Raw genomic sequence first — 12,440 nt, 5'->3', positions numbered from 1 at the left:
TCCTTAGCGATCAGGGAAATGCAAATCAAAACAACTTTAAGATACCATCTTACACCTGTCAGAATGGCTAAAATCAAAAACACCAATGATAGCCTTTGCTAGAGAGGTCGTGGAGAAAGGGGTACACTCATCTATTGCTGGTGGCAATGCAATCTTGTGCAACCACTTTGGAAATCAGTGTGGCGGTTTCTCAGGAAATTCGGGATCAACCTACCCCTGGACCCAGCAATACCACTCTTGGGAATATGCCCAAGAGAGGCCCGATCATATGACAAGGGCATTTGTTCAACTATGTTCATAACAGCATTATTTGTAATAGCCAGAACCTGGAAACAACCTATATTTAGACAAATTTAAAACATTTAAAAATAAGTGCCAGTTAATTTGGGAAATTAAATAAAGTTCTTACTCCAAATAAAACATGTAATGGTTTCTATTAAGTCAGATAGTGTCTTACCATGGAAGTGAGTCCAATTTATATGTGTTTCTGTTTGTGTGACATATATATATGTGTGTATGTATATATACGATGCCAATTTATATAAACAAATGTGTGTGTTTAAATATAACCTGCCCTTAAAATGTTACTCATATGCATATTTTCAGGAGCTACCATTTGACATAAACTTTTTAAATAATGTTGTGACCAATGTATTTTCTAATGAATTATAGGATCTTATGAAGAGGGCTACAGCAGAGTGGGAACATTTTCTATGGTGGTTTGGATACCATAGCATCCTTTACTCCAGGAGTGTTGAAAGTTACAGGAATACAAAGTATAAAACTTTAAAATTTAGTTGTTATTCATTTTTAATATCACTTTATATTCTTAGAACACATAATGGTTGTATTTAAAATACCCTAAACTTCATTCTAGTAAAGGGAGAAGGTCAGTTTAAGTTTTCTAATGTACAATAACTCATTTTTGAAAGTGCAGTTTAAACTAATTAAAAGAATTATTTTTGAACAGCATTATCTTGTCATATTCAGGTTTAGTTGGCAATGTTTTCCCCTCTGCGTTTAGAACTTTAATCTATTCAGTACAGAAATGTTTTACATAAGCTCTAAGTTTTGCATCAGTATTTATGTCTGGTAATTTCTACTCATAAGTTTTTTTTGAAGACTAGACATCTGTGTTAATGTTGAATTCTGCATATGTCAGGAAATCATGAGACCTTTAAATCAACCAAAACACACAGTATCTGGGACAACAACAAAAAATTAAGCATCAACCCATCTGAAATGAGTTGCTGATAAGATTGCTTTGTCTCTGAGGATCCTCTCTTTCAATCAATTACCAGCAGCTGCCTTTCCTTTCTTCCTATTCACTTATTTCTCATTTAATTGATTTTAAAATAAATAGGTTAACTATTTCGGTCAACGTATATGATTCAAAATTTATACATTTTGAAAATTCTCTCATTCAACTGACATCTTTAGGACTTTATTTAACAAGACATTTTTTGAAAAACTATGTATTGGGGCTGAAGAGATGGCTCAGAGGTTAAGAGCATTGCCTGTTCTTCCAAAGGTCCTGAGTTCAATTCCCAGCAACCACATGGTGGCTCACAACCATCTGTATTTGGGTCTGATGCCCCTCTTCTTGCCTTCAGGCATACACACAGACAGAATATAGTATACATAATAAATAAATAAATAAATAAATAAATATTTTTTGAAAAAGAAAAACTAAGTATTTTCTAAAAGATGATGACATTTAAAGTTGGGCAAACATAATTATAGTAAACAGCCACACTTGTTTTCAAAAAGTGTAATTTTATAGTCTTAATAAAGTGTTCAATCATTTGTGTTTGAAAGTGGCATCATATTAAGTATTCTACTCAAGTGGACGATATTGAATGAGTAGAATCATCATCTCTTCTGTGATGACAGAAAAATTATGGTGGGCACATATGATCATCTTTTCAAGGAATCTAAATGCTTTCCTATAAATCATTGTTTTCAAAAGCATTATTAAACTTCCATAGTTATAGGTTTTCTTCTAATCTTCAAGATTAATTTTTCCTCTTATATATGAATTATTTAAAAGTTAAATTCTTCTAAATTGTGTCAGAAATGCTTATTCATTAAAAGATTACAAAATCACAATAACACAGTAATAAAAATTATAGAGTAAACTATGTTCATTTATGGGATATTATGTTCGTGCTCAAAGAGTCCAGAAAATGATTTGGGGTAAGCAAGAGCTACAGTTGCAAGTGGGTGTAGGTTACCAAACATGGGTACTGAGAAACAAACTTTGGTCCCCTAGCAGCAAATACATGCATCATTAGGTACAAAGAATGAACCATTTGATTCTACATTGAACAAAAGGGGAAAAACTTTACTATCAAATGTAACAGACATTAGAAAACAAGTATTGACAATGACAAAAGAACAGAATGATGCATTTTGGTTCAACAATATCAGGACAGTGTCAGGTATACAAAGTAGGTGTCTGTCATATACACAAGAATGCAATAGTTTGATAGATTAACACCGCCCAAAAAAGAGAGAATAATTGCAATTGCAGAGTTCTATGAGAATGAAATGTTAAGTTCCAATAAGACCACAAGAGAAGTCTTCAGATGACTTTCAAATCAAGAGCTCCCAGACGATTGTGATCTGATTTTAACATAAAAGAAATAATTAAGTGCCTGAAATGGGTAAGACATTGTGAGTTCAATAAATGATGCTTCATCTTAAATTTACAGCAGATGAGTTGGGGGTTAGCAAGTCTTGCTCTATGATCTAAAGTGATAACTACTGACCCTCTTTATTCCACATGTAAACTACTACAAACACATTGTTTGGAGAAAGAGAGAAATGAAATTGTTACCTCAAAGGGAGTAAAAACATACCTTAAAGATACTTTTTGACAAGCTAGCAAAGAAGGTATATATTTATATTTAACAGTTCCCTACATCCAGATAATAAAAATGAACTTACAACAACCTCACACACATACATACATACACACACACACACACACACCACATTGAATCTCCTATGGCTAAAGATGTTATCATTGATCCATTTTACCAGAAAGATTCAGTGTGAAATTAAATACACTCATCTGTGACACATGCAGCAAGCTTTAGAAATCATTGTTAAGTCAATAAGATGCAGTAATTAAACAACTGCTGCAAAATATTCCTTTCCTTAATGTTTTATCATTATTGGTCAATAGTCTTCCATCTTGTATGTGTTACAAACCTATCTACAGATGAGACGTCTGTATTACCTTCCTGATTCAAACTTGTGCTTTCAAATTGTATTATTAACTCACAACTGAGAACCACTATAAAATACAATATATTGTCATTCATTAGGCAGTCACTGAAAACCCATGACTTCCAGAATAAAGTTCAAAAGACTTATAGCATCCTTGAGACTTGGAATTTATCTTATTGAATGCCTAACTGCTTCCCTACTTTAATTTTATACATGACTTTGCTTCATTTGCAACATTCTGATCATGTTATTCCTTTTGCTCTTTCTTGGAAACTGAAAGTGTGTCAGATGATGGAGAATTGGTGCTTGTGGATTATAGAAGTTTAGAATTCCTGATCCAGGAACAGACCTGGGAACGTTTCATCCAATTGCTGGCATCCAGGATGTGTGTTTTTAGTTCACCTTAGGCAGATGTTAGTGAATAAGTTTGAAATAAATAATACAATTCAATCTCTCTCTCTCTCTCTCTCTCTCTCTCTCTCTCTCTCTCTCTCTGTGTGTGTGTGTGTGTGTTTGTGTGTGTGTTTGTGTGTGTGTGTTTTGTCTCTTGTCCTCCCAACTTCTTGACCTGTCTCTCTTTATATTCAGATAAATAAACTGAATTTTTCTATTGAGACCAAAGAAAAAGCAGATGGTTAATAAACGCACATTGACTAGATAGTGTAAATAAAATAGCTTGGGTTATATTTTAATAGTGATCAAGAAGAGACCCATGAATAAGCTGACATGAAGAATTGAGAACAAATTAAAACATGAATACATACTTTTTTAAGGAAGAGATTTGCTTACTATGAAAAGCAAGACTGTGCTAGCTTGTCCATGCCAAAGCACAGAGTAGGGTTTTTGAAGAAAAATAGATGGAGGAAGTCTGGGAAATTAATTTTAGAATTAACCAGGTTTGAGTCTCTTGGGTAGAAATCACAGAATACCTTTTTTCTGAATGAAGGGGAAACTAAGATTAAAAGTAAATATATGCTTGGTTACTTTTTATGAACAAGATCTTGTGAGTAAATTGGGAGCATGATAATCTTGGGAGAGATTTGAAGGGGGGAGGTAAAAGGCAGGGGGGAGCAGAGAAAAATGTAGAGCTCAATAAAAAAATCAATAAAAATATAAAAAGAATAAAAAATAAACATGGGAAATTAAAGTAAAATGTAACAACACAATGATTCTCTTGAGAAATTATTTTGGCTTAGATCAGGCTCTGATACGGCAGCTGACAGAAGGTTAGATTCTGCTTTATGAAAAGGCTGTCAGTAGGATTTGCTTAAACTAAGTGGAGGTAAAAATGGGAAAGAAAAAAATGGGTTCAAGTAGCCATGCGAATTAATGCACATGCTGATCTCCAGATGTAACCATCTGCAAAGCCGGCATGTTCTACAGCACTCTTAAATACCCCATATTCTGTGAAGACCCCTCCTATCAGTTAAAGAAGGGTAAACTGAAATGAAAAAAAAAAGTTTGTGACTGGGTTGGTGTCCACATTTGTTAGACTTCAAAGTATCTTGTCTGCACCAAATAAACTAGAACATAGAAATGTGGGTTCAATGTAGGCATCAGTTCATCTTCATGTTCAATGAGTTGTGTGGGTGTTGTCCATGGCAATGCCCCCCCCATAAATTTTGGAGAGCAACCACTTATCTTAACAACAGCCTGGAATATTTGTGGATTTGCTGCTGACCTGAGCCCCTTGGCCAACAACTCATTCGAATACTAACTGGTTCTGCCACTGGAAGTCTCACTTGGCTAATAAGAGATGGCCAGGTGAGACTCAGTAATGCCTATTACTAGGAGTCCTCATTAGGATTACCTTAATAGATTTCAGGAAAATTCCACTGCATTAGGACGACCAAAATGCCTATCCAATTCAAAGCATTTTTACCCACATTCTCCCAGTCTATCATATCTTACCCCAACATGGTCCCACTTCCATCCTGCCCTTAATATATATTATCCCCCCCTTTGATTTTTTGATACATCCTTCCTAAAGCCTTTCATGTTGTCTGATGTCTCTGGGTCTGTTGATTGTGCCTTGGTTATCAATTACTTCAAAACTGTTATCCCTTTTAGTGAATACATACCATGTTTATCTTTCTGGGTCTGTTTTACTTCACTCAGGATGATTTATTTCTAGTTCCATCCATTTTCCTACAAATTTTATGGCATCATTTGTAATAACTGAATAATAGTTCACTGTGTAAATATACCATAGTTTCTTTATCTATTCTTCTCTTGAGGGAGATCTAGGTTGCTTCCAGTTTCTAGCAATTATGACTAAAGCCACAATGAAAACGTTTGAGCAAGGGCATTTGTGGTAGGATAAGCTTCCTTTGGGTATATACCCAAGAGTAATAAAACTGGGTCTTGAGGTAGATGAATATCTGAGTTTCTGAGGAAGCTTTATATTGATATGTATAATAGTTATGTAAGCTTCCTCTTTCACCAGCAAAGACTGTGTGATCCTCTTGCTCCATCCACATCCTCACTGCAGTGAACTATTTATCTGTTATTTATCTTAACCACTATGACAGGTATAAAATGGAATCTAAAAGTAGTTTTTATTTGTGGCTCACTTATGGCTAAGGATGTTGAACATTTTTAAAGTATTTCTCAGTCACTTGTGATTGCTCTATTGAGAATTACCTTTTTCAGCTTCTGTGACAACATCTGGCATCAAATGGAACATATTTAACTTATCAAAAAACATGGACAATATATATTTCAAAAGTACAATTTTAAATGTATTTGCAAACACAGGTGAATATTCAATGACACGTAAAAACACCTACACATGTAGGTTCTCCATAAAGAAATATTGTGGGTTATAGGAACCCAAAATTCGGAATTCAGTTTAGAATGCCAAGTATTTATTCACATTTACCATCCACTTAGAGAAGCAAATTTGCAACTCTAGAGTTTGTAACTGCTCCCTTTCTGTGAAACATTACTCCTGGTGATCTAAATAAAGCATTTTTGTCTTCTTTGAAAAAAATTATTAATAATAATTAAACTTGATGCTGGCCTTAAATTTCTAAAATCCTTGGCATTGAACATATCTAATGAAGATTTTTCTTTCTTTTACTTTTAATACATAGTTATATAAGTTGTATTTTTACATTTTCCATTAAATTTTTGTGCCTTGTGGTACACATTTGACTTATTGAATCATGTCCATAGATGTAGATCTTGTCCATCACATTCTGTTTGTCTAAATGTAAAGACATTTCTTTGTTCATTTGCAGTCTTGGATCCACTGTGCAGTTCTCCTGTGATGAAGACTATGTCCTACAAGGAGCAAAAAGCATCACTTGTCAACGAATAGCAGAAGTTTTTGCTGCTTGGAGTGATCACAGACCTGTTTGTAAAGGTAAAGAAAAGCATTATAATAAAATATTCTCTGAAGATACTGTGATACTTATGTTTGTTCTCATAGGCCAACAATGAAGATAAACCATTGAAATATATTCTTAAAATAATCATTTACTCAGTGTTTTTTAACATTTTAGGGAAGTTGTAAACCACTGTGTTTTCTAATCTAAAGAGTATTCAACCTAACAATCATAAATATCACAACTGAATCAGAAAGCATGCAATATCAAGCTTTAGAAATTGTCTTTCGTCTTTACAAATACTTCATTAATTTTCCTGTGTGGTAGTGAAATAAATATTTGGTAAGTGAAATCCCACCTTCATATGCAGAGCTTTTCACTTTACCTACCCATGGTGGGAGGTAGCATTGAGATTAAGTTTAAGTTTATTGAATTTACACTAAAATCAAATAATGACGGATTTCAATTTCTGTTTTGCCTGTTAACATGGATATTTTCTCATTTTCTATCCACATGAATACCATTTTCACCCCTTTGAGTTTGTGTGCGTGTGTGTGTGTACGTGTGTGTGTGTGTGTGAGTGTAAGATCTTTGTCCTCACTCCAATCTCAACAATTTTCCTCAAAAATAAATTCCAGAGAAATGAAAGGTGGTACTTTATTCATCTTTATCAAAGTGTGATTGAAATTAAATTGCTGGTGTTAAAAATTATTTGTTTGGGATTAGATAAAGTTTTAGTTGATATGCATATGCATAATCTGACTCACAATAACTGTCTCTAAAATATATACTATTAAAAAACATTTTGAAAGAAAAGTGAAGTTTTAACTATCTAGAAAACAAAGTGGGCTGAGCCTAAAGTAATCAAACTAGACTACCTCATTTATTTCCCATGTGAACTCAAATGTTCTATATATGCTTGTTTAATTTGTTTTGTGGTACTAGTGAACTTTTCATGTTGTAAAACAATACATGATTATTAGACATAGTGTTAGGTCACAGTATGCATACCATAATCTTAAGAAATTGAAAGTAGTGTGCTAATATAATTAGACATAAACGTAAGTGTTTTCAAGAATCATGCCACTAGGATTAGGTGTATTCATCAATAGCAAGTACCTAAGTTCATACATCTATGATATATGCTACTTCTCAGACTCAAATGCTAGTCCCTGTGTTTTAAGAGAGCATGAAAATAACTATGATTTCATTGAAGACAATGTCTGAATGTTATTACACAATGTTATCTCTTTTTTAGTTTCTATATTGCTGCACAGTCTGCCCACCTTCTGACTGCCTCTTTGCCATCTGGTCTACTTGTTCCTTTTTCTCTTTTAAAAACCTGACTGCTAACTCTGAAAATTTGTTCTTCCCACACTACACCCCTCCTCCTATCTCCCAGCTCCCATACCCACTACATCTCAAAGAAAAATTCTTGTACAATTATTCAAGATTTCGTCATTGTAATATTTTAATCTTGAGACAAGGTCTTGTTATATCCGTGACTGGCCTGCAACTCAATTCCACCAGGATGGGCTCTCAATAATACAGTGATTCCCTACCTTTGTCTCCCAAATTCATTGGTTATGGGTGTCTGGTGGTATTCACCACTATGTATGCTTAATCTTTCTGAACTTTATTAGGTTGCATTTGTGAATTTATGTTTCGCATGTCTGTTGTTTGTTCCTTTGCCTATTGTGATTTTTTTCATGATTTGTCTGCATTTTTAGTACATCAATAGTCAAGACTTTTTAGTTCTCTCGGGAGCCTTTTTACAGTCACCATACCCAAGGGGATTCTTCTCAGAAAAGCGGAGGAAGATGTCAGAATAGAGAGGGCATATGTACTAGGTACTATAAAGGGAAAAGTTATTTCAGGATCGGCTAGATATAGAAGGAGGGTGCAGTAAGAAAGCATTAAAATGCTGTTCAAGTGTGTTTGGATAGAACAATCTTGTGCTGTTAATAAATATGAAGGAGCTGAAAATGGAGCTATGTGGGAAGGACTCCACAGTTACTACAACATTGTCACTATTATTTTTAACATTTCCTAAGTGCCAGGCATTATGCTAACAACTGCATATACTTTGTCTCATTTACTTCTCAAAAAACAAATTGACAGAGACATTGCCATCTCCATTTTAGAAATAAAAAGCATAAGGCAGCGAGTGATGTAGCTTTCCAAAACTTAAAGGACTGCAACATTTTATATAAAAAAAAATCTCATAAGATGGGGAAGAGATGCCAGATTTCACAGCATCAAAAAGGCACACAGAGAAAAATATAAAACATAAGTGATGTACACTGTACTCCCTTGGCAATGGCAACCTAGGCTGAGAAATTCACAGGTTCAGTGGAAGATTTTTGGTCTCATATAACTTTCCTCTTAACATCTTTAAGTTAAAGCCTTAAAGGATAATGTACAACACTAAAGGTACATTGTTAATACAATGAAGATGATGAAATTTAAGAGCAAGAGTTAAATACAGCTAGGTATGTCAACATGTATCCATCTTCCACACATTTAGGAGGTAGAAGTAGGGGACCAGAAATTCAAAATCATTGCAAACAGCTTGAAAGATCTAAGTCAGCGTGAGCAATATGAGATACACTGTATCAAAACAGCCATAAAATTGCATGAAACTAAAGAAATAAAATTGTGTATTTTTTTTTAAAAAATCGACTCTATTGTGTTTAGTCTTAGAGTTGCCACGTATATAGACCACCGGCACTCATATGTGCATGCATAATATACACACACACATTTTTTTTTTTGTTTATACATATACACACACACACACATGTATGCTTGTGTATACACAGAATATTGTTTTGAAAATACACATACACCAACGGCACAAAGAAAGCATACTTTTTCCAGCTTTAACTCATAAAACATGTTTAATGTACTTCGTGAAACAAATACTAGATAATGTGTCATGGCATTTGTTTCATCTGTGTCCTGGTCTGGCTCACTCTCAAGTATCTCTAAAAAATTATCATGGTTTGTGAGTTAAATATTTTGTGCATTCTAAGGCTTCCTAATTTCCTTATATACATTTAATGACAAAAATAATGTTAAGACTATGATTTATTACAGAAAAGGAGATTAATGTTAACATGGGAACAAACTCACATACAAGGAGTTCTAATCAAATTATGGAGTTTAAGATCTATATAAAGTAAAACTGAGATGATAAGCCCTTCGTTATTCAAGACTTTTGTTTTTGTAAGACTGGATGAATCATGTCTTTGATTGAAGAACATTCTAAGGCAGAAATAATGTTACTTTTTTTGTCATTTTTCAAAAATGCTACACTTCTCTACGGACTGCCATGTCCAGAAATATTTTTTGAATGTTAATGTAGTTTCTTTTGCATTCTAGCATGCGTCCTGTTGTCATGTCTATTTGTAGAAACATTCATTCTTCATCTGTTAGCAGGGATGTAAAAACACTATACGTTCAAGAGTCATAACTGTTATAGTTCCATACAGAGACATTATTTCTCTAGATCTCAACCATGTCTGCAAAGATTCATTTACTATTGCTCACAAGGTGCACATGTGTATGGCTTATCAGGCATGCATTGCTACTAGAAACCACTTGCTGTGGTTCTCAAAAAAGTAATGGAGGGAACCTGCTGACATAGTAATTGAAGTTTTAAAATGACATCCACTGTGATTCTGAACGAAGAATAGCACTTGTGTCTCATGGGTGCTTGGAGAGAATAAATATGTCTTTGTTCACAAAAGTGCTGTCAATAACAGTATCGGTGGACGATGCCTTTGAGAAATCATTAATATGGCTGTGTTCACACAATGTATGAATAAGCAACGATGGAATTCATTTTAAAGGGACACATTTTCACATTAATAACAGCACATTATAAACTAAAGCAATTAAATTTCATAATTAGTACTATGGCTGTATTGAAACTCGAGTATCATTTCCTAGATAATATATGCCTATGAAGTGTTTGTCATTTTAATGTTAGAAAAATGATTATTTCATAGTTGTGTATGCAATAGACCCCCCCAAAGGAAGCGTATGAACGTTATCAGCTCCTACAATGATTGGCACACTCATTTGAGATTTCTGCCTGATTAGCGAGGGCGAGCTGTGAAAAGAAAATATAATTTTGTTAATGTGACAACACTTAAGGAACTTAACAATAATACCTAAGCACATTGTATGGACTTGTCCAATTAGTATTTCAGTATTTATAGGGTGGCTCTAAGCAGACAAGTGTTTAGGAGTTTTTAACACAATGTCATGTACAACTTGTGAAAACTGTGGGCAGGGGAATGAGGGAAGACTGGATAGAAAAGTGAACGGAAGACTAAAATCCCGTGTTCTTACATTAGAGTCACAAAAAACACACATTAATGACTGTGTTCAACCTTCCATAAATTATCTTTCTATTAACTTATTAATATATTATTATATATCTATTCATTCAATGATCAGTGTGTATAGTTATAGTAAATTAAATGATATATATGATATAGCATATGAATTTGATATTAGTTTACATTAACCCATAAATCATACACACGAATGTAGGAAGTATGTGGTAGACTCTGTATAGATGACAGGGGCAATTGTTTGCAATTTCTGGTGAGAAAGATGATCTTGATGTAAATTATCATACATATTGAATGGGAAAAACAGCACTGTGAGTGTGATTGTAATATGAGGAGTATACCATGATTCACCACACAGTGTGAACAGCAGATACAGGGACGAGAGAGGAACTGCTTAGTGAGACCAGAACTTATCCCTACTGCATGAACTGGCTTTTCGGAATGCATTCTTTTGTGCAGGGTTATCTTCTTAGGCCTAGATATAGTGGGGAGGTCCTTGGTCCTACCTCAAAGCAATGTTCTAGACTTGGTTGACTTTCCATGGGAAACCATACATCTCTGAGGAGTGGATGGGTGGGATGGGAGGGATGATGGAGAAATAAACGGTAGAAGAGGGAGTGGGAACTGGGATTGGTTAGCAAAATGAAAAAAGATAGTTTTTAAAAAATAATGAAATAAAAAATGAATTTCACCTCAAAAAATAAAACTGTAAAATTACGTTCTCGGTCCACTCCTTAAAATGTGTCTGAAAGCCACACTCACTTGCTCTGAGTGTTCTATAAGCCTACTATGTTGAGAGTTCAATTCTTTCCATTTTGGCTACAATATAGTTACATGTGACTGGTAGATACATTATAACAAATTCGCCCTTTTATAAAGTTTCTGAGAAATTATGTTGCTCTTCTGTACTGCAAGTTAAAGAAATAAAATAGTCCATTTTAAAAATTATTTCAGGTCTCATTCAGCATCTTAAGTAATGAATCTCATTAGAATGCTCACATTCTAGCTATGTAAAAGGATCTTATGACAAAAGTATTATAACACTTAAACACTTGTATTCAACCTGAATTTCTGCAAAGGTTTCAGTTCTGGGTGGCATCTGGCTCAGCTACCACTCCTGCTGCTATGGCAATCTTCTGAATCTTCTGATTGCCAAAATCACTCAGGATTCATGTCTAAGTTCATTTATTTAACTGCGAACAGTTTTCCAAAAACTCAATACTCAGGAGATTGTTTTCATGTGTCGGTGCTCTGTCCTTTAAAGCCAATTGCATTCTTTCAATCTTTCAGATTTCACCTTCTCATTCTGTGGCATATATATATATATATATATATATATATATATATACCTTGTCAACCACACAGACATGCACACACACACACACACATACACACACACATACACACACACATACACACATATACACTTTCCAAAATGTTTATAGGGATTTTTTGTTTTATTTATTTTTTTTATGTTTAGATTTTTAATGAAACTACTTCGGTCATCAATTTA

At 34.1% G+C, this 12,440-nt stretch overlaps 1 protein-coding gene across 3 annotated transcripts in view; it reads left to right on the top strand.

Moving 5' to 3' along the window:
- Positions 1 to 12,440, top strand: part of Csmd3 (CUB and Sushi multiple domains 3) — a 930,239-nt gene that overhangs the window by 381,566 nt on the left and 536,233 nt on the right. For all 3 annotated transcript variants that reach the window (XM_050162609.1, XM_050162600.1, XM_050162593.1), the window contains one exon: positions 6,477 to 6,601. In XM_050162609.1, the coding sequence (XP_050018566.1) occupies positions 6,477 to 6,601 (125 nt within the window). The remainder of the gene's footprint in view (positions 1 to 6,476; positions 6,602 to 12,440) is intronic.

The sequence above is a fragment of the Alexandromys fortis genome, unplaced genomic scaffold (assembly GCF_014885135.2).
Source record: "Alexandromys fortis isolate MF-2015 unplaced genomic scaffold, M_Fortis_MF-2015_v1.1 scaffold_17, whole genome shotgun sequence".
Classification (NCBI taxonomy): Eukaryota; Metazoa; Chordata; class Mammalia; order Rodentia; family Cricetidae; genus Alexandromys; species Alexandromys fortis.
The sequence above is the reverse complement of the archived record's forward strand: the minus strand, read 5'-3'. Positions and strand labels throughout refer to the sequence as shown.